At 42.5% G+C, this 23,458-nt stretch overlaps 1 protein-coding gene across 3 annotated transcripts in view; it reads left to right on the forward strand.

The window, feature by feature from the left end:
* Positions 1-3,678: 3,678 nt before the first annotated feature.
* Positions 3,679-23,458, forward strand: part of LOC144715999 (uncharacterized) — a 31,025-nt gene continuing 11,245 nt past the window's right edge. Inside the window, exons 1-10 of one of the 3 annotated variants that reach the window (XM_078590986.1) lie at positions 3,679-3,834; positions 5,726-6,209; positions 18,170-18,261; positions 18,671-18,835; positions 19,197-19,590; positions 20,108-20,226; positions 20,307-20,388; positions 20,479-20,675; positions 20,743-20,787; positions 20,865-20,943. In XM_078590986.1, the coding sequence (XP_078447112.1) occupies positions 3,794-3,834; positions 5,726-6,209; positions 18,170-18,261; positions 18,671-18,835; positions 19,197-19,590; positions 20,108-20,226; positions 20,307-20,388; positions 20,479-20,675; positions 20,743-20,787; positions 20,865-20,943 (1,698 nt within the window). In that variant the 5' untranslated portion in view covers positions 3,679-3,793. The remainder of the gene's footprint in view (positions 3,835-5,725; positions 6,210-18,169; positions 18,262-18,670; positions 18,836-19,196; positions 19,591-20,107; positions 20,227-20,306; positions 20,389-20,478; positions 20,676-20,742; positions 20,788-20,864; positions 20,944-23,458) is intronic. The other 2 variants (XM_078590988.1, XM_078590987.1) reach the window with 2 other exon arrangements.

The following is a 23,458-nucleotide window of genomic DNA, read 5'->3' on the forward strand; positions in this document are numbered from 1 at the left end:
AGCGTCTTACCTGTCCGGTGCAGTCGGGACGCCCGACGCGCAGCGTGAGCATTCCAGTGGGAGTTACCCCATTCGACGGCGCGTGCGCGCCCTCGACCCACCTCGACGACTTGGAGGGCTGGACCGACCCAGCTTGGCGACCCCGTCCCCGCTCCGGGTTGGCTCTCATAGCTTGTCGGCGCATTGCACGTACCGTTGTAGAACCATCGTCCTCGTCATCGTCATACATATATATTTCTGTTCTCCGCATATCCATCGGTTGACGTCGTGGACGTAACCCGATTAGTTAGCGAAACGACACCGAGTTCCTTCCTTCGGTGACGGTCGGACGCCGTTGAGATGACGTCCGGCATCACACTCACTTGGCTGGTCATGGGAGAAGTATTGGATATGACGAGACCATCTCCAAGGGTAAAAATACAACACTAATGGTAACCTCCAATACTTTTTATTGCTTACTTTGATTAAAAATTTCATTAAATTGGGAAAGTATTATTATGCACATCCAACTTATTAGAATAGATGAGAGAGAAATATTGGGCCAAAGGAGGTCTTTGAGAATAGTTAAAACACACCTATAAACTGAACCCTTAGAACCTTGTTATTATTATTCTCATTGAATTCTTTAACTAGGAAATCAGTTGAGCCTAGATGCTCATTCACTAGGGAAGATGAGAGAGAACTATTGTTCTAGAATAGGTTGCAGTAGCCTAGTGAGTATGGGTCTATGCCCATCTGTTGAGAGAGACATATTGAGCCAAAAGGGGTTTTCTCTAAGAATAAAAACACAAAAATTAGGTCAACCCTCATGAGTTTTTTTATTTCTTATTTTGATTGTTTTCCCCTTTAATTAAGTAAGCATTGTGGCTCAGATCCTCATACACTTGTCTACATGAGAGAGAGTTCTTAGGCCTGCGGCGGTCATATTTCACCAATATTCTCTCTCATCCATCACATTGAGTACTTATGGATCATATTCAATCTAGGCCAATTTAACGAGGGAGAAGTATTGTGTTATATCAGGATATTTTTTATTTCTTATTTTTTATTGCCTTATCCTTCAACCAAGAAAGTAATCTGGCCTAGATGACATTCAATTGCCTAAATGAAAAGCGAAGTATTGGGCTAGAAGGTCATCTAGGCCAAATACTTCTCTCCCACCCAGCCAAGGCAGTGTGGATCTAGGCGAATCTATCAAGAGAGGTCATCTATCACAATAATAAAGTCAACCCTAAGGACCTTTTTCTTTATCATTTTGATTGAATTTTCCTTTCACTGGGAAAGAAATCTGATGCAAATCTACACTCATGGAGCTGTAAGAGAGAAGTATTAGGCCATACGAGCTCATATTGGTCCACAACTTATTGTTCATCCATTTGAGAAACGTAAATAATATCTATCTAGGCCAATGTACAGATACAGAAGTATTGGATACCAGGAGGTCATCCCATTTAGTAAACGTATACCAATAAAATCAATCCTTAAGATTTTTTCTTTCTTATTTTAATTGTATTTTCTTTTAATCAAGAAAATACTATAGTCCAGATCCAAATTCATGTAGCTAGATGAGAGATAATTATTGGGTCATAATATATAATCTTGACCCAATAATTCTCTCTCATCCAGCCAAGTAAGTGCACAAAATATGTATCTAGACCAATGTTCAGAAGAGAGAAAATTATTGGACAAAAATAGGTTGAGCATTCTTAAGGGTGACCTGTTTTTTTGTCCCGGATGTCAGAGGGGATGAGAATGTCTCGGATGGGATGGGACATGACATGGATGACAAAATTCGGGTCGGGACTGACTATCGATGGGACAGTTTGGACGAACCTCTAAAAACTGGGAGTAGGGAAGAGATGATAGTCATCCTACATGTAGAGGTTTGACTACAGGGGGTAGAAGCTGGCTTACACAATTCCATATTATCCTGCTTGAGGGAAGAGACTAAGATGTCTCTCTCTTCTGTAAATTGGCGTAGTTTCTAGGCATATCTACAGAAGACAGAGAAATATTGGGCCAGAGGAAGTCATGTTGGCTCAATAATGAGTTTGGCTGAGCACACTTTTCGTGATCTGCTTGCTTGTATGAAAATCTATGTTTGCATTCATGTTAGGTTCGTTCACGAACTGACGACATTTTGAAAGCCCTGTAATATTAAAGGGGGGAAGAGAGAGAGGGAGAGGGAGAGAGGGGGAGAGAGAGTGATAGAGAGGGAGAGAGAGAGGGCGAGAGAGAGATAGAGAGGGAGAGAGAGAGGGAGAGAGAGAGGGAGAGAGAGGGAGAGAGAGGGAGAGAGAGGAAGAGAGGGAAAGAGGGAGAGAGGGCGAGAGGGAGAGATGGAGAGTGAGAGGGAGAGAGAGAGGGGGAGAGAGGGAGAGGGGTGTGAGAGAGAGGGGAGAGAGAGGGGGGGAGAGAGGAGGAGAGAGAGGGGAGAGAGAGGGGGAGAGAGAGAGGGGGAGAGAGAGAGAGAGAGAGGAGGAGGAGGGAGAGAGAGAGTGATAGAGAGAGAGGGGAAGAGAGGGGGGAGAGAGAGAGAGAGGAGAGAGAGAGGGGAGAGAGAGAGAGGGGGAGAGAGAGGAACGGAGGAGAGAGAGAGAGGAGAGAGAGAGGGGAAGAGAGAGGGGAGAGAGAGAAAGGGAAGAGAGAGGGGGAGAGAGAGAAGGAGAGAGAGGGAGAGGAAGAGAGAGAGGAGAGGAGAGGAGAGAGAGAGGGAGAGGAGAGGAGGAGAGAGAGAGGAGAGGAGAGGAGAGGAGAGGAGAGGAGAGGGAGAGGGAGAGAGAGAGGGAGGAGAGGAGAGGAGAGGAGAGGAGAGGGAGAGGAGAGGGAGAGAGAGGAGAGGAGAGGGAGAGGGAGAGGGAGAGGAGAGGAGAGAGAGAGGGAGAGGAGAGGGAGAGGGAGAGAGAGAGGAGAGGAGAGGGAGAGGGAGAGGAGAGGAGAGGAGAGGGAGAGGAGAGGGAGAGGGAGAGGGAGAGGAGAGGGAGAGGGAGAGGGAGAGGAGGAGGGGAGGAGGAGAGAGAGAGAGACATGGGAAGGGAGAGAGAGACATGGGAAGAGAGAGAGAGACAGGGGAAGAGAGATAGAGAGAGACAAGGGAAGAGAGAGAGACAGGGGAAGAGAGAGATAGAGAGAGAGACGGGAGAGAGACAGGGAGAGGGAGAGAGACATAGAGACAGAGAGAGATAGATAGATAGAGAGATAGAGAGAAAGAGACAGGGAAAGAGAGAGAGAGAGAGAGAGAGAGAGAGAGAGAGAGAGAGAGAGAGAGAGAGAGAGAGAGAGAGAGAGAGAGAGAGAGAGAGAGAGAGAGAGAGAGAGAGAGAGAGCTAGAGAGAGAGAACGAGAGAGAGAACGAGAGAGAGAGAGAGAGCGAGAGAGAGAGAAAGAGAGAGAGAGAGAGAGAGAGAGAGAGAGAGAGAGAGAGAGAGAGAGAGAGAGAGAGAGAGAGAGAGAGAGAGAGAGAGAGAGAGAGAGAGAGAGAGAGAGAGAGTTTTTCCCATCCCCATTCAGGCCACTCAAGGCCAGTACCCAGAAGAGAGAGAACTATTGGGCCAGAGGAAGTCACCTTGGCCCAGTAACGAATGGGCCGAGCACTCTTTTCGTGATCGGCTTGCTCACCACGTCGTTGGATAATACGAGCCACCACCGGAACACCCTATAAATACCCCCCTCCCTCCCCCGAACACCGATTTCTCTGGCTGGACTCTCTCCACTGAATCGACAATCCTTGCGACTGAGGCCGACCGTCGATTTCCGCTCGCTGAGCTTCTCATAATCCCCCTGATCCCTGCCAATGGCGCTGAAGTTATCTCATCAGAGCCCTTTCTCCTCGAGGTTTGCTATTTTTTTTGTTATTACTATCTTTGCCGAGGTTTCGGAAGGTTTTTCATTTTTCAATTTTGATTCGGAATCGTTGGCTATGTTGGAATCGTTGCTTTTTTTGTAATTGTTTCTCTGTGCCGAGGTTTCGGCCGGTTATTATTATTAATTTTTGATTTGGAATCGTTGGCTATTTTGGTATCGTTGCTTTGATTGTAAGTGTTCTCTCTGGCGAGGTTTCGGCCGGTTATTATTATTAATTTTTGATTCGGAATCGTTGGATGTGTTGGAATCGTTGCTTTGATTGTGAGTGTTCTCTCTGGCGAGGTTTCGGCCGGTTATTATTATTAATTTTTGATTCGGAATCGTTGGATGTGTTGGAATCGTTGCATTGATTGTAATTATTCTCCCTGCCGAGGTTTCAGCCGGTTATTTTTATCATTTTCGTTGGCTATGTTGGAATCGTTGATTTTTTTTTATATGCCGATGTTTCGACCTGTTAAGACTTTTTTATTTTGATTCCGAATCGTTGGCAGTATTGGAATCGTTGTTTTTTTTTATGTTGTTCTGTGTGGAGGTTTCGGTCATGTTTTTTTCTATTTTTGATTCAGAATTGTAGGCTTTATCGGAGTGTTGATGCCTTCTGTGTGCTTTATTTAATTTTCGGTAGTTACTTATCTTTTGTGTTTCAAAATGGCATCAGAGCCCTTTCTCGTCGCGATTCGTTTTTTTCTTGGTATTTTTCTCTCTGCTGAGGTTTCGGCTGGTTTTTCTCTTTCATTTTTTGGTTCCAAATCGCTGGCGATATTGGAGTGTTGATGCCTTGTGTGTTCTTTATTGAGTCTCGGATAATTGTTATTTCTTGTGTTTCAATATCGTTGTAGTCATCTTTCAAAGATGCTTTGGATTCAGGTGGAATCTAGGTTTGGTTTATTTTGATATTTTCCGCGCTGAGTGATAATTTTAGGTTTGAAATCGTTTACGATACTGCGGTCTTTTTGATTCAGACTGTATAATCAATTTCTACGCAAACTAGAACAACTGAAAAATTCTTTCAAAAAAAGGGAAAACTGAGAATTGGCCAGGTCCGAATTCCACATTAGTTGTTTCCACAGGACTGTTTGTTGTGTGCATATGCTATTTTGGGGTTAATCAAATTGGAATAGTACTAAATAGTCATGGTTCATTCATACTGACTAAGCATTTTTATTGCGTACGTAAAATTTAATAATTGTATTTGAAAAAAATGAAGATATTTTCTTAAAATTTAATAATAAAATGCATCGACAAACAAATAAAGACATTTTCCTTCATAGGGTTGCATACCTGAGAGTTTCTCAAAAAGAGGTGTACTGAAATAATGCAATTTCAATAAATTCTTCATTTTTTTTGTTGTCCTCGTCTTCACACATTTTTTTGGATTCAGGTGTGATCGAAGTTTGCTCTATTTTACTACCATCCATGCTGTGGGTGTTTCGGGTTAATTTTTGATGTGGAATAGTTGAAGATAGCGAAATTCTAGTGCCTTCCGTGTTCTAGATTGAATCTCCTCTAATTATTTATAGAATGTCTAATGTTTCTAGAATTTATACTTTCATAGATTTTTGTTTTCAAGTGTGATGTAGCTCTAAAGAATATCTGTGAGATAGTGAAACATGACGGAATTTCTTTTGATATGTTTCAAGAAGTTTACTGAGAAAATCCAACTACCTTCTGGCTCTCACGGAATAATCTCTTTTCAAACAATATAAATACATAAATACAGAAATCTAAAAAGGGATTTTAAATTCTTTTTATAGATTACAAATAGATAAATTTAAATTCGACTTGATCTTGAATATTCCAGATTGACAGTTATTCATTTGGATCGTCAAGTGAAGATTTTGGGATTCCTTTTTCATTGCAGCAGGTCAAGGGTAGGTTCGACAAGTGAACTTTGTGCACGATCTCCGTGTCAGGAATCAAGTTCTCATCTTCGCCTCTTCTCATATTGGAATACTCACCGGCAGCGGATTCGGTTGAAGAACAGACAACAAGAATTTGACAACCGGATCATTAGCTCCAGATGGCTGATATTTCCAAAGCATCTTTCCCGTAGTTCACAGAGAAAGAGACCGTCACATTCAAACCTGCTGTCTTCATCAAATATGTCTGATCGTGGGATTCTTCAAGCGTCTTCAAGGAGTGACGTAGAAAAAACTGCTGCACAGGCTGAAGAACCCTTAGAAGGAGATGATCTAAATAGCAGGCTGGTACAATCTTTGCATGATGCAGCAAGATCAGTTGAATTGGCTCTCAAAGAGCAGAGCTCTTCGATTAAAACATCTTGGTTCTCAAAGGCGTGGATTGGTGAGGACAAGAATGCATGGACGAGGACAATATCATATCAGGTTTGTCACATATCTTTGTTTGCTTTTACATTTATGTGCAAAATCGAATAGTAAACAATGGTCATTAACTTGTTCATTTTTAAGCTGAACATTATGTTTACTCATTCATTTTACGATGACGAACCTCCATTACATGATTTACTTTTTCATTTTTGTTAAAATTAAGAGTTATAAACCTGGCAAAGAAGGTTTGGTGGGAACAGAAAGACGAATGGTTTAACAAAATAAAAATAAAAATAATTATTTTAAAAGCACAATAGTTTACTGTGAAGAATGCAGAGAATTCTGCCTTTGGGAACAGATAGGACAAATGAGGCCTTTTTGAGACAAATGAGAAATATGCAGAAGAAGTTTTTTGAGATTTTTGATACAGAGAAAAGGGGAAAAAACTCACATATAAACAGGTTGGGAAAGACTTTCCTTTATAGGCTAAGTCCTTTCTCAAGATAGCCGTTGGGGGCAACGGTCATATAGCCGTTGCCCCAACGGCTATTTTAAGGCAAAAGGTCATTCTTTGGGAGCGATAGAAAAGAAAGAAAAGAAGGAAAAGAGAAAGGAAAAAGGAAGAGAAAGTAGGAGAGAGATAGGTGGGCCATTTATAACTCATGGCCCACCTTTTACGTGTGTCAAAATAGAAAAGGATGAAATTAGATGTTTAACACTCTCAAGTTGGGCATAGATGTTAATCATGCCCAACTTGACGCCAAATCTTGAAACTGTCTTCCTGGTAGTCCTTTGGTCAGAATGTCAGCCACCTGTTGCGGTGATGGTATGTATTCTGGACTGATGAGTCCAGAATTAATCTTCTCTTTGATGTAGTGTCTGTCAATTGTTGCATGCTTCAGACGATCATGATGCACGGGTTCTTGGCCATAGCAATAGCTGATTGACTGTCAGAATATAAGATGATTGGCTTTGGAGGAATGAGTTTTAAATCAGTTAGAATATCGTTAAGCCACATTCCTTCGCAAACACCTTTCTTTAAAGCCCTGAGTTCTGCTTCAGCACTCGATATTGAGACTTCCCGCTGCTTCTTGCTACGCCAGGTGATTAAATTTCTTCCCAAAAAACTGCAGTATCCAGATGTAGATCGACTATCATCCAGAGAGCTTGCATAATCTGAATCGGTGAAGATTTTAACCGTAGGGTCTCCCCCTGCCTGAAATAGAAGACCCTTCCCAATTGTCCCTTTCAAATAGGAGAGAATACGGTCAGCTGCTGTCTGATGAGACTGTCGTGGATCTGACATATACTGACTTAAAGAGTTCACAGCAAAGGATATATCTGGTCTTGTGTGGTTTAGATAGAGTAATCTGCCAATCAATCTCTGAAATGATGTCTTATTGATGGGGTCGCCTTGTCGCTCTGCTTGGCTTGAAGTTTGACATTTGTATCCACTGGAGTGCTTACTGGCTTACAATCCAATTTACCTGTAGCCTTGAGTAGATCCAGGACGGACTTGTGTTGAGATAGGACAATGCCGATCCTGGAATAAGCTACTTCAATACCAAGAAAATAAGTGAGTTTACCTAAAGATTTAATATCAAAGTTGCTGGTCAGATGACGTTTAGATTTCCAATTTCCTTGATATCGTTGCCAGTAACGATAATATCATCAACATAGACGATTAAAATAGCCAGTTTGGAGTCTTGGCCATGTTTGAAGAATAGGTATGATCACCCTCACTTTGTGAGTATCCAACTGATATGAGAGTAGATGAAAATTTCTCAAACCATGCTCTTGGGGATTGCTTTAATCCATACAGAGATTTCTTTAGCGACACACATATGATGAGTTTTCATGCAATAGATAACCGGGGGGAGGAGCCATATATACCTCTTCTTGCAGTTCTCCATGTAGGAATGCATTTTTAACATCAAATTGCGAAAGATCCCACTGATGCATGGCTGCAAGTGCAATTACTAATCTTACTGTATTCAGCTTGGCGACTGGAGCGAATGTCTCATGATAGTCTATTCCATAAGACTGGGTATATCCTCTGGCCACCAGTCGAGCTTTATACCTTGCAATAGAGCCATCTGAATTATATTTAATCATATATACCCATCTGCTACCAACCAATTTCTTTCCTTCTGGGAGTGGCCCATATCCCATGTACCATTCTTCCTTAATGCCAACATTTCGTCATCCATAGCAGTTTTCCATTCGGCTTGAGACATAGCTTCTTGAACATTTCTTGGAATGACAGTGGTCAGTAGTACCTGAACAATCTTTCTGTAACCTGAGGACAGACGATCATAAGACACATAATTGCATATGGGATATAATTTCTTACTGCGGCATTCCAGTACCCTTGCTGATGGCAATAGACCAACCCTGATTCGCTGGTGCCGAAAGGTCTTCATGAGTATCTTCCTCGTTCTCCATCTGAGTAAACTCTTGTTCTCCATCTAACTCTGGATTGTCCTCAGCCGTTTCCGCTCGATCCATAGCTGGAGAGGAATTTTCAGATGGATTAAATCCCAGATTTTCCGTATCTAAATCTGTTCCTGTTTCATTTACTTCCAAATAACAGTCAGATCGATGTCCTCATTGTAGAACATGCTGTATTCATCAAACTTCACGCTCATGGTAACAAATGTTTTCTTAGTAAGAGGATGGTAACACACATAACCTTTCTGAGTAGATGAATACCCCACAAAAATGCACTTGAAAGCTCTGGAGTCCAATTTTCCTGCAAAGTGGGAATAAACATATGCTACACACCCAAATACTTTAGCAACCAAATTTGTATGAAGAGATAATTCTGGGTGACTTGAGGCTAATAGATCAATCGGTGACAGTAATGACAGGGTTCTAGATGGCGTTCGGTTGATAAGATGTACAGCAGTAGTCACAGCATCACTCCAATAAGTCTTGGGGCAGTTTCCTTGAAATAATAGAGATCTGGCTGAAGACATAATGTGCCCAATCTTTCTTTCAGCAAGTCCATTTTGCTGAGGAGTGTTCACACATGAGGATTCATGGATAATTCCATGATCATTCATGTATTGATTAACTTCAGAACTGAAATACTCCCTTGCATTATCAGATCAAGTATTCTAACCCTTTTCCCAAACTGGTTATTGATCAACTCGATGAATCGGATGATCACGGTTGGGACTTCTGATTTGTGTTTAAGCAGGTAGATCCAGGAATATCTTGAGTAATCATCCACAAAGATTATAAACCATCGGTGCTGCGATCTTCCTGTAGTAGAACAAGGACCCCAAACGTCACTATGAACCATATCGAATGGAAATTTCTTCCTATGATCAGTTCTTGAAAAATGAGATCTTCTATGCTTGGCAAATTGACAAGACTCACAAACCAATCTTTGGATATCAATGTTTTTAAACAAATCAGGGTACACTTGTTTCAGAAGATGAAAGGAAGGGTGTCCAAGTCTCCTGTGCAGTAAGAAAATACTGTTTCTTGACTGAGTGTTGAGAACCATCTTCAGAGTCCTCTGTCCTTCTAGTCCGTCCACTAGCAGGAGTCCCCTTGCCTTCTAGCAGATAAAGTCTTCTGGCCGGTTTCCTTTTCACACAAAAACAGTTAGATGAGTCAAATATAAATCTCCAACCTGTGTCGCCCACTAGTCGTTGTAGTGACAACAAGTTGGCTTTAAGTCCTGGTACATGAAGAGCACTTTGTAGTAATACATCTTTAATCTTTATTTTCCCAATTCCTGCCACTTTTAGAATCCCACCATTGGCAGTAAAGACAACATGATTATCATCTATTACTTTATATTCCTCAAAGCATGATTTATCAGGTGACATGTGATCTGTGGCTCCAGAATCTACTATCCATCCATGAGATTGAAGATTTTCATATGTAGTAAATGCAATACTTTTATATTCACCTGATTGGGCGAGAGACGTGGAGCTGAATTTCTTGAATACTTTCTCGACTTCTTCAGCTATGAGCTTTTGAATATCTCCTTCTTCTTTCTTTGGTGCTTCTCCCACTTGACTGCTGGAGGATGCAACATAGGCTTTATTCTTTGCTCCTGGGTTCCATAACCCTTTCTTTTGAGGTCTTCCTTCCATGCCAGCTTCCGGCACTCCTTAATATGATGTCCTGGCTTGGTGCAGTAGGCGAGACTACGGGTTCTGTGCCGGTTGCTTCCTTAGACACGTGCTTAGACGATTTTTCTCTTGACTCTTCTTTTTAGCGGCATGTGCTACTGAGACAGAGGGCTCAGTTGATAATTGTTGCTTTTGGCCTTCTGGCTTGATCTTCTTTCTACAATCGGCACTTGTTGCCTCCGAGATCGCTTCTTCCAATGTAGGGAATTTCTCCGATGGATTAGCTGGGATCGGAGACTTTCATATTCAGAATTTAAGCCCATGAGGAAGGTAAGTGTTCTTACTTTAATCTCCTTTGCCAGTACTCGAGATTCTGAATTGAGACTGGCCATAGCTGATCAATTTCCCTCCATATTGCCTTGAGTTGGGATGCATATGAAGCTACTGATAATTCCTTCTGCCGGATGAACTTTACTTGAAGAAGGAGGTCATACACCCTCCAATCGTTTTGCATTTCTGCACAGGATTTACGGATTTCCCTCCATATATCTGCAACAACATCCATTAGATAATACTGATTTCTTTGTTCTACCTCCATATTTCTCACCATCCAGTTGGTGATGTATGCTTCTTCTGCGCGCCAAAGCTTCAATCTGAGCCTATCGGTAGGTGGTGAATCATCAGTAAGATGGTCACCCATGAAGGCGGCGACCAGTGACCTTTCGGTCAATTTCATCCAACTATATCCGTTTGTACCATCATACTTAAGATCCAGATCTGGTATGACCAGTCTGTTCTTAGTATAATCATATATATGAAGCACTTCGTCTGCAGAGGATTCTTCTTCCGAGCTGTATGCAGAAGCTTTGGCCTGCTTGGAAACTTTCCTGGAAGCAGCCTTTTTTCCCATATGATGATAGAACTTGCTTGCAGACTTGCAGACTATGGAGCTCCTTTCAGGGAAGGTTGAATGAATCAACCTTGCTCTGATACCATGTGAAGAATGCAGAGAATTCTGCCTTTGGGAACAGATAGGACAAATGAGGCCTTTTTGAGACAAATGAGAAATATGCAGAAGAAGTTTTTTGAGATTTTTGATACAGAGAAAAGGGGAAAAAACTCACATATAAACAGGTTGGGAAAGACTTTCCTTTATAGGCTAAGTCCTTTCTCAAGATAGCCGTTGGGGGCAACGGTCATATAGCCGTTGCCCCAACGGCTATTTTAAGGGGCAAAAAGGTCATTCTTTGGGGAGCGATAGAAAAAGAAAGAAAAAGAAGGAAAAGAGAAAGGAAAAAGGAAGAGAAAGTAGGAGAGAGATAGGTGGGCCATTTATAACTCATGGCCCACCTTTTTACATGTGTGTCAAAATAGAAAAGGATGAAATTAGATGTTTAACATTTACTAAAGTGGTTAAACGAGATGGCATGTAGGTCTATGATGTCAGTTAACACCCTTGAATGGTATGATTTCTAGATTTTTACTTATTGTGATGTGTGCGTCGTTATTTTAACCATAAAGTCATAGTAGAATGCGATTTCAAAAAAAAGTCGTTGTCTCCACTGGGAGTGGTATTGGAAGGATGGGGAGCGAGAGATATAGAGATAGATAGGTAGAAGAATACCAAATGACAACAGCTTCCGATGGACTCCTGTGCCCCTTTGAGAGGATTTCCCAGCCAATTACACAGGGTAAGGCGCTGATACCATTCCCGTAGGTCATATCATCTTCTATGTGCTTCAACAATAAAGGTTAATGAAACGCCTCAATTCAATCACTGTTCCATGTCCAGAAATGGATCTAAAAGGTGTTGAGATAGAGTTGAGAGAGAAAAGTTCCCGTTGTAAAGAGAAGAAAGGGAATGGTGGAAGGAGAGATCAAATGATGTAGGGATCGAACTGGGACAAGCTGCTAAAAAACGCAGCGAGGAAGAGACGATCAATAGGGATGAGAATCATAGAGAAAGGGTTGGGCCCTAGACATTGAGGGGAGAAAAGACGAGGAGCTTCAACTTCATAATACTTCCTGGCTGCCCTATTTAAAGGGAAAATGAATAGGGAAATAGACGGGACTGCCCCTAAAGAGGGATGATCTTATCAGGTGACATGCATTTCAATAGAAAAATAATCCTACCGGAAAATACCAAAAATAACCCTTACTGATGTTTGGGATCATAACGTAGGATATGGCTCTCCACATACTTTAAATCTCAACGTTTGGTTTTGAGAACTTGAGATACAGGCGTTTTCTCTATTTCCTTGCTGAATGATAAGTTCCACTTTCGGAAATACCAAAGGAGGAGGAAATCAAGGTCCGGTCAACAGGCCGTTGACCGAGACCAGTAAACGAGGAGGGGGAAGGACTCCTCGACTCTATAAATAAAGACCCCACACCAGTAGGGTCAGGTATGTTTTTCTAAATCTTGAAGAAGAGCCCGAATTGCTCTAATCGGGAAAGGCCAAGGAGTGGGCGGGAAATTCTCGTCAACCACTTGGAGGGAGGAGCTCGCCAGCTAGGGAGCCGCCTGGAGGAGGAACTCGCCGTACGGAGCTGGAGCCATCTTGATCGGGGAGAAGGAGCTCCGAGAAGGAGTTGTCTCGTCGCACGAGGGGGAGCGCCACCGAAGGAGAGGGATTCCTGTTATCTTGCTATATTCAAACAATTGTGATTTGAAGACAATATTCTACGATCTTATCACTGCTCGATTCATCATATCGGAGGCACATTGATTCTAGATCTATCACTGAAGCATGTATTGCATCCTTAATGTATTACTACCCTTGTGAGTAGATTGGATCCACCCTATCGACCCTTCTGAGACCCGAATTGATGTAACCCAGTACAAGTACTGTGTAACCTGTGTTAATCATAAAGGGATTATTTCATTCTTTTTGTTGAGTCTCCTCCACCATGGCCAAGGTTACGACAGGTGAAGGGAAAACAGGGAGAGGAAGGAGTCTCACCTGCTTCCTCTATCGCTCTCTCTCTCTCTCTCCCTCCAATCAACCAAAGGCTGACAACATTCATCATCTAGCTTTTCAATAACTAAATACTTTTAGGGGGCTCGTTTTTTAACAGGAGGGAAGAGGTTTTATATTATTAATGAGATAGAGGACTCTAATGTGGCATTTTATTGCCTGATCATTTATCCAAAATTAAGATAGTCCGTGCCCAAAAATCTGAAGTGTTTATTATCAATGCCAACATAATGGTTATTCGGCTAAAGAATCTGAATCTTCAAGAACTTCCCGGTATTGGTTGGAAATCAGTACAGTAATTGGTGGATCTGCCAAATTGGCTACCAAAAGAGAGATATTGGTGTAGAAGTGGAATGAAGGGGAGAAGAGACTTTGGGTAGGGATGGTATGGGTGGAGAACCAAGACGCATCAGCTGACTCCTCCTCTGGATGGAGTATCTCCCGTCCAGCCTCTTGCAGTTCAGTGACTTTGGGCAAGAAATAATCTGCCTACTCTTAGGAGTTTGGGTCTTATCTAGTGTTCCGCCCGTTCCCGCCCAAAATGCCATCTTTTCAAGGGGTGTTTGCGTGTCCTTTGCTTCTTTTCTGAGGGCTTTCTTGATCTTTTTGTATATCCTTGGGAGGCCCGTATCAGAATACAGCACGATTTTGATTTTCCCTTCCTTACATGTAGGATAACAATAATAAGAAGTTACTTTCCATGACACTGATGTTCTATGGAACATTGTTTTTGTCATCCAGTATATATGGGATAGTCTATTATCGCTTCTCTTTATGGCACTCTTTATTTATTTATTTTTTTGAACTATATTTATGGCACTCTTTATGACTATTCTGATAATGTTGATAATAGGATTACTAATATTTTTGTTAGCTGGGGTGCCTCCTTTTAGTATACTTTCTTTTATCTGACTCTCTTTTATGGCATGTAATAAGATACTGAGAAAACCCTGTTATGTGTATCCTGTCCTGTGTCCCAATATATAGGAGATGCAAGGGAATAGATTGTGCTGAGACAAGTTATTGTTTTCTTGTTCTTTCTTTGTTGGTTCTCCTCCGCTCCAACTGTCCATGGGGTTTGGCTGAGGAGAATTCATCAGTTTTGATAATATTTTTAAAATGATTTTATAAATTTTCTATGAGCACAGTGCCAAGGTTTTTACATTTTTGTTTGTCAATTTGGAGTTGCGAGACACTACTATCCGCCATCTTCTCTTCAGACCTAAAGCAGAATTCAGATAAAAATATGAGTAATCTTTACGGGAATCTATCCTCAATTTATAAAGAGACTATTAGGCGTTATGATTAATGGGAAAATAGAAAGGGAAGGTTTCCCCATTGGGCTTTACAAGTGTTCTTATGGGTTACATGTGGGTATAGACAATAGTGGGAGAGTCCTTTGCTGGCAAGAAGCTACAGGGGTTGAAGCCTCAAGAAATTTCATCGAAATTCTTGCCTCACTTTGCCTTGATGAGGTGCACATGGGCCTCAAGAACCCTCTGGTTCATTCAACCGAAGACTTATTCTTCCGTTGTCCCCACTCACAGGAGGATGCTAGGAATTAAAACTGTTAAAGGTTCAAGCACTTACTGACTTTGCTAAAAGGAATAGCTCATAGAAAGGGTGCTACTTTCCTCGTAGGCAGAATGTTGTTCTTCAACACTCCCCCACAACACCTGCTGCTGGCCAATTTATGGCCAAGTGCATAATATGTTTCTGGAATATGAACCTGCAACCTAGATATGATACCATGCTTCTCAGATATTTACTCTCTTCTTTTTATTTTATGAATTAACCCGTCAATTTATCAAGCTCCCTCTTTTTTCTTCATGTTGGGATCAGTCCTCTGAAACCATCGATGCAAACTCTCTTCTGGTCGAGATGATTCTTCTTGCTGCAAAGCTCTGTTTAGAGGGTACAGCCGATAGGCTTCTCCTCTGTGAGAGTCTTTATGGGAACCTGATTTAGCAATCTACCTCCTTTTTCAAACCGCTTCTTCTGGAGATATTTGATTCTTGCGCCCATGGCATTTTTGGCAGATATGACAATCGCATGGCAGATTCTTGGTTTGCCATAATGCCAGCGCGGAGACCCTTCGCAAGGGAGAGAGAAAGACAGTAAAGTAGAAACATGGTTTACAGCCCTGGATTAATGCCCGAACTTCCTTTAGAACTGATACAATCCTCAGTATCTTGGGGTAATCTCATCAGGTTAGGCCATGAAGGCATTTTAGTCACTTGACACTTATCTATTTCCTTTATATAGGGAAGCCCTCCCTTTAGGAGGGCAGTCAAGGAGAATGAAATGAGTCACCTGTCTCTCCTCTCTCATGATCGTTTCTACCTCACTGCATCTTTCGGCGGCTTGTCCCCGGTCAATCCCTGTCTAGTCTATTAAGCCTCTCCTTGGATCATTCCCGTTATGCTCTCCAACACTGGGAACATAGACTTTCTCGTCTTCGCCCCTTTTCCAATACAAGCCTACATAAAGGATAGTATCAGGAACCTCCAAGGGTTAGAAGAAATTTTTGTCTGTCTTAGTTATGGTAGGATGCGTGAATTTTAAGGGAGTTACTCTTGGGAAAAAAATGACAAAATAGCCCTCACGGGGGTTCGGGGATGTTACTCTTTATATTAAAGTTTAAAGGAAACAATGGTGCTTTAGGATTTGTTAGTGGTGACATATCCCTCCCTACAACTCATGAATTAAGAAATCTCAGAATGAATTAAGAGAAGGCATTGATTGGCTTGTGTGAAGCTGATACGGTCCCAATGTATCTAGGGTCTTTCATCATTCAGCCCAATAGGGGCATTTAGGTCATTTGGGCATGTTGTAATCCCTTTAAATAGAGCAGCCCTCCCTTGAGGAGGGTAGCCAAGAAGTATCACAAAGATGTGTCTGGCTCCTTCTGGCGACGTCCATTCCGCCGAACCCCTCTCCTAGGCGATGTCTATTCCGCCCGCCCTCATCCTGCAGTAGTCCATTCCTTCACGCCAACGACCATCCCGTCGTCTTCTCCCTCCCTTCCGTCTTCTTCCTGATACGAACCAGTAGGTTCGTAACATTGGTATCAGAGCTGTTCTCCTGGAGGCTATGGAGTTGCGCCTTCAGCGCTTGGAAGAGCAGGCTATGGAGTCGCGTCTTCAGCGCTTGGGAGAGCAGCTCGAGCGGGTGCTCCTTCTGTTGGAGCTTCGACTCCAGACTCCTTTGCTCGAGCCGTCTGGCCCCCGGGTTGAAGAAAAACAGAATCATTTGAAAAAGAAAAAATTCTTTCAGAAATTCTTTTGATTTAATTTTCAATACCAATAAATGCTGATCGTGACTCTCATAACTGTTCAAAAATTTCGATAATCTAAATATTGGTTGTTTCATCCTCATTTTGTATTTGGCCTGAATCCTCGGTTAGTGAACTGCATTGTTGATAAAAAAATTCTTATGATGATTTTCGGCGACTTTCTGAAATATATTGAAATAAATAAATTTTAACCATTGAAAGAGATTCTGGATTTTCACTTATTAATGTCAACTCCAGATTAGTGTATCATTAGGGTACCATAGTAAATGGAAAACCTTCTCTTTTGCTTCCCTAGTCCCCCTTGCTCTCTCTAAACCAAGCAAGATCTATCATGCCAAAAAATTAGGATATAATATTGGACATTGCCACACCTCACAGTTCTCGTAAATGAGGGAAGCTCAGTGGAAGCAGCTGCAGCGTGGCACAGAGGGGCCTCAAGAAGTATGTGAGAGATCTTTGAGTGAGACAGTTCAGAAAGAGGAAAATAAATCGCGTTTTGATCTAGGGCAAATGCCGAACTCATGTTTTTTTGAAGAAGCAAATGCTCGAGTCATATAGCACATTTATCGGATCACCCATACATGGATACATTCTTACCTGACATGCTCTCAACTGTAAAAAAGGAGATAAAGGAAATATAGAAATAAGGAAACCTAAGGGAGCTTTGATTCTCAAAGACTTTTGTTGTATGCCTTAGGAAATGAATGCCAAAGGTTGTTATTCGGAAAAATACAATCATCATAACTTGCAGATTTTATAAATCAAGTTGGACACTTGAAAACATTATCTTACCTGTGAGGCTTCATCCTGTGATAGATGTCACTTCGATGCCAGCTGAGCAGTGATATCTGATAGGATCCCGCCTCGTTGCTGAGAAATAAACTGAAATTGCCAAGTAGAGAATCTTTCTTGAAAAAGCAGTTGCAGACTATTCCCGATCCCCGTGGATTAATTGAGAGAAAAGATAATCGAGTTTTGGGGATGATTGTCAAAAGTAGAGAAGAAGGAAGAACAGAATTGAACTGAAGAAAAGAACACCCAGAGAAAGCCGAATCGGTTCTTGCTCCTCTGACCAGGAGGATCTCCTGCCAGCCTACTCGTCAGATGCAAATTCAAACTCTGCCCCTTTAGTTCACAACTTGGGTCTTTATTTATAGTATATTGTTTTCCCACTCTTTTATTATCCTTTCGCACTTCTTGTTCTCCCGCTCTTTTATTCTTCTTTCACACGTGCCTTTAGTGAGCTGCACGTGCGGCATTTCTTCTCTTGTTCTTCCTCTGATACGTGTTCATGAGGTGTTTATCAATATCCCTATACTTTCTCCCTGTCAACTTAAAGATTCTGGGACGGAGGATGCATTTTGTAGCTGAAAGGGTCTGGATTTCGCCTTACCTCTTCATTTTACTTTATCTACTTAAAACATGCGCTTCCATGATTTTAAAAATGTTATTTTTGTTCAAAAAAAGAAATTGTTGTTTTTTGTGACAGATTCTTATTTCGATTTTATCAATTTCGCCCTGGGCGTTTCTGAAATTATCATTTATTGGCAAATTTTCTGGTAGCTTGTCGGGAATATTTAATTTATTTTTGTAGAAAAACCTGAAATCATTTTTTTTCATTTTTGATTTCTTTTTAACTCGGGCTTTTATTAGGCTTCAATATATTGCCTGCTGCAAGCGGCAGTGGAAATTTCTTCACGTGGTGATGTAAGAGACAGAGAAGTCAACGTCTTTGTTCAAAGGAGGTCAACGCTTTACTTTACTCCGAAGATATTTTTTGATACTATCTGTGGCATCTATTGCTCAGTATTTTTTTGATTCATGAAATATCATTGGATCCTCTTTATGATGGAGCAAAAATTCCTGAATCTGAGTAATTAATTGTTTTTGTTAGACGTGAGAATTTCGGGTTTAATGGGTCTCTGTACTGGAGTTAGGGTTCTGATCGTCCCGAAAAATAGGGAAGATGAGATCCTAAATGTTAAGCCCTTTTTGCTTTTTCGTTCAATTTATTGTGGTTCACATAGGCCCGTCGGGTTTCTCTCATTGCCCTGTCTCTATCTCTCAGTGGCATTCTCCGTCAGTTTTAAAAAGGAATATTTCTGTCTGTTCAGAATGAAAGGATCTTACAGTTGTTATACTTATCAATTGCAGTTTGATCAAACTATCTGTTCCCCTAGAGACCATGATCAGGGACGAAGTATCATCTAAGGAAGCCTCTGCCTACGACTGGTTTTGGTCTCAACAGTATCCGACGGTTGTTTCTTATTTTGTTAACCTTCTAGAACGAGAACCTCAATTCCAGGCGGCCACATCACTGTATGACTCTTCTTTATTAAAATTCTCCACTTTAAAATAGGGTTCTAAACTCATCAAGGTCAACGTCCCTTATCCTCGTTGATGATGAGTTTTATGGTGGTTGATGGTGATGTTGACGGGTATGAAAGACAATTGGTGACAACATAATGGAAGTTCTCATCAAACAATCATCAACTCTGTCAACCGTCCTAGTTGATGATGACATCGATAATTTTTTAAAACTATGGACGTTTGACAGCGTCATTGAAATTTTTTTCAACTGTTGGCCATCATCGTTGTCAACACTTCAATGTTGTCGGGACATGATGGATCCCACTAGAATACATATTAGAAGATAATTGTCGTTCTCCCTCTGTATCAGGTCCTTGAACGGCTCTACTTCTAGTTCAAGGAGAGGGCATGATCCGTCATTGCTTATGCTTTCCTTGAGCTGTATCTCTGCGGTCAACAAACTAGGGCAAACCAAGATCTCTTGCCCGCAGTTCATCTCTGGAGTGGCAGATGTAACTGGAAAATTAATGAACATGCTGGTTGATTATGTTCCCATATGGAAGGCCTACTCTTGCATGAGAGATATTGGCCTATGTAGGGAGTTTCTTTTGCATTTTGGCCCTCGAGCAGCTTCCTGTAGGGTGAAAAATGATCAGGCCATTGAAGAGATATCCTTCTGGGTCGACCTTGTGCAGAAACAAGTGCAGCGTGCAGTAGACAGAGAAAAAATTTGGTCAAGACTCACCACGAGTGAGAGTATTGAGGTGCTATATTGTCTGCCAATTTTTTTTTATCAGCCATAATTTTTTATTGCCATTTCCAGATTATCGGTGTATCTTGCGGAACAAAGCATCTCAGAGTGTTCTCTGATTCTGTTATCATCATTCTTATCTCAAGTTCATTGTTTTTAGGGGATGAACATTCCAAATCGAAGATAAATAGTGCACCATGACTACCAATGAATCTAATTATTTATCTTATTTTTTATGGTTAGCGTATTACCTTGATCCCTCAAAATGAATTTTGAAAATGAACTTGACGACCAGAAACTACATTAATTTGACGATCAACTGATCATTAATTTTTGAGGCATCTAGAAAGTTTGTTTACCCATGGGTCTCTTTAGCGATTTATTTAATATTTTTTAATTGAGATGTTAACTCTGGTATTCCCAGAATCGTGTTAACTTACATCATTTACCTAAATTCGGATGGGGAAAAATCCAGATCACACATATTTAGACACTTCTTTTTAGGGCTTAACTCTGAAGATGTTCTGTAGGTTCTGGAAAAAGATTTGGCAATTTTTGGATTTTTTATTGCACTTGGTAGAAGCACGAAGACATTTTTGTCCAAAAATGGTGTAACCGAAATTGATGACCGCATCGAAAGTTTAATGAGGTGCGGTCCATTGACATTTCCTAGTATTTTTAGATTCGTTTTGTAAGTTCTTTGTATCTTATTTTCAAGTGCTTTGCAAGTTGTTTCAGTTACTTAATAGGAGGGAGCGCCTTGTACTATCCACAACTGTCATCCATAAGCTCTTACCAGTTATACGTTGAGGTCAGCATGTAAGCAAGATTACATTCCAAAGTGCTTCAGAGAGTCTTCTGGATGGGTATAATGGTTTTTTATTTCCTTTTCTCTCTCTAGGTTGTCTGCGAGGAACTGGACTGGCTGCCTTTTTACCTCGTAAATTTTCATGTTACCAAGCAAAACCCAGGAAATAAAAGTCAAGTCATCGCTCAAGTATTAGAGACTTGCTCTCACTGGATGGAAAGCTTTATCAAGTACAGCACTTGGGTGGAGAATCCTTCAAACATAAAGGCTGCAAGATTCCTTTCCAAAGGGTAAATTGGAAATTTCCTTTTCAAATGATGAAAGACATTTCTTTTTGATGTGCACGTTTCATTTTAGGCACAACAAGCTGGAAGAGTGTCGACGAGAATTAGGGATCAGAAGGTAAACTATTTAGTCAATTTACCACGATTAAATGTCTTCTTTTTGCTGTTGATTTAATATTGTGTTTATCCCGGTAGAATCGAGGCCAGCGGAAGTGAGGAACGTAGAGCAGCGACTTCCTCATCAATGGAGAGAGAACTTGACTCTTTCGACAAGGTGCTGAATGATAACCACATTAACTCCTTAATGACTTTAAATTGTTTTTAGCCAATTTGTGTACTTTTTCCATTTTTGTTATCCTACAAGGTTCGTTTTGACAAGGTGTGCCCAATGAGAAATTGTTGACCTCATGGATGACTTGTCAAAGTTAAACCTTGAGGTCGGCAATTTTTTTTTTTTGAATAATATAGAAGATCACCCAACTTGGTGACCCTCCGTACACACAGACGTGGAAGGGTCTAGGCGAAAAAGCATAAGCCCATCCTTCCCCCCATATCCACCACCTCAACCAGAACCAAACCAACAAATAACCAGTTTCTCTACATCATTTATTGCCCTTTCCACCGACATTGCCGCCCCCTTGAAGACGACCTCGTTGCGGTGAGACCATATCGCCCAAAGCACCGTGAATCTCAGCCCCCGCTCCTTATCAATCCCATGCTCGTGTTGTGGCAGTGTGGCCCATAACTGCGAGCTCGACGTAACCTCTGCCCGCCCCTGGCTAGCCCATAGCGCCCGAGCAAGCCGACAATGGAAGAAAAGATGCTCGCACTCCTCTTCCTCCTCCGTACACACAAGGCATAGTGAAGATTCAGCCGGAAAAAACCTTCGCCGTCTCACGCGGGTCATTGTCCGCTTCCTGGAGAGCAGCCATGCAAACACCCTGACCTTTAAAGGAATCTTTTGCCTCCAAATTGAGCGACATGCCCTTAAGATGATTGGGTCCTCATAGTGGTGTGGTCTCAAACTCTGGTAAACACTCGGCTGGAGAACAGACCCGATGCCCATACCCACCCATCTGTCATCCCCTCCATTGGCCTCCAGTTGTTCAGAGTTTGCTGAAGGCTTAAAAAATCCTCCACCCGCTGACTAGATAAGATGGCCGCAAAAGTTGGACACGACACTCCATCCCAACACTCTTCTACCAAGGCATGCCGGTGACGGGCAAGGGCATATAGGCGAGGGAACAGATCACGGAGTCGTCCATGCGACGACCAATTGTCCATCCAAAACCTAAAACCGGCGCCATTCCCCAATTGGACCCGGAAAAACTCCCTGACCAATGGCCACACCTTCCTCAGCCCTCTCCAAAAAACCGACTCCCCCCGCACATTACGCATCAACTTCTCCCAATCCAAATTGGATCCGTATCTGTCCCTCACCACCTCCTTAATCAAGTCATCCTCCGGTCCCACGATCCGTCTAACCCATTTCGTCAATTGGCCCCATCTCCTGCAACCCTGCTTCCGCCAAAAAAGCCCAGAACTCCTCCGACCCTTGGTCTTCCCCCCCCTCCATTAGGCCTATCATTTGCCCCCAGGGTCACATTGAAATCCCCCCCAATCAACAATGGCATCCCTCGAAATCTATCCACAAGTTCCGCCAGCTCCAACCATAGCCCCTCCCTCAGACTGGCGTTCACAGGTCCATAAATTGAAGCTATAACCACCCCCAAACCATCATTCCGTGTCAACCTTACTGCCGCCGTGAATTGACCACGCCATGCCTCCTCCTTAAGACCGCCTCATTCCAAGCAACCAGCACCCCCCCTTATCGCCCGATTGCATTCACCGAAACAAAACCCTCCAGCAGACTCCCTCCAACCCCACGCCAGTCCCCTGCTCCACAATCCTCCAACATCGTCTCCTGCAAGCACACCACCGTGGCACCCCACTCCCTTAAGTATTTGCCCACAATCCCTCTCCTCTTGGCATCCCGGAGCCCCCGCACATTCCATGATATGTATCTCATGGAGACCGGCACAGACCCCTTCTGTCCTTCTGAGTCTCCGCGAAGCCTCCGAGCACACCCACATTTCTGTCTCGTATCGCATTGTCGACCTCGGTCACCACCGCCTCCCTCTCTGGCTCGAGTGTCTCCTCTATCACACTCTCCTCCATTGCCTTGCTTCTCAATTTGTTTGCTTTCCTCTCCGTCCTGTCACGCCTTATCTTTCCCACTCTTACTGCCATCCATTCTCGGGGGAACTGCATCCTCCCACCTTTCCCAACCTCCAGCCATATCTTCTCTCCGTCGACGTTCTTGATAAAAAATTGCTGCCTCTCATAACCAATGCACCGACCCAGTAAATCACCCCTTAATAGCCGTCTCCCTCTTGGCAATCGCATTATGCCCTTTCTCCTGGCCCCTTTCTGGTCGATCGCTCCCGAACTCTGGATCTCCATCCTGCCATCACGTGCATTATCACTTGTAATCATATCCTCCGATATTCGCGAGCTTTCCGCCACATTATTCCCCTCTGCCATCACCTTCCTGGTTCCTGCCTCCCTCTCTACACCCCACCTTCGCCATCCTTCACATCCGGCACCGTCTCCCCTTCCCTTTCAGACAGCCTCTCTCGCCTCCCGCCTCCGACCGCCCCATTCCCAGGCTCCTGACCTCCTATATCAGGTGGGGCTGGTGGTTGACGCTCCAGTACTCTAACATTATATGTGCCTTTTCGACCCTGCAGCAGAACCCGAGCCGACGCCACCGCATCCTCCTTCACTGC

Source organism: Wolffia australiana, chromosome 20 (assembly GCF_029677425.1).
Source record: "Wolffia australiana isolate 7733 chromosome 20, ASM2967742v1".
Lineage (NCBI taxonomy): Eukaryota > Viridiplantae > Streptophyta > Magnoliopsida > Alismatales > Araceae > Wolffia > Wolffia australiana.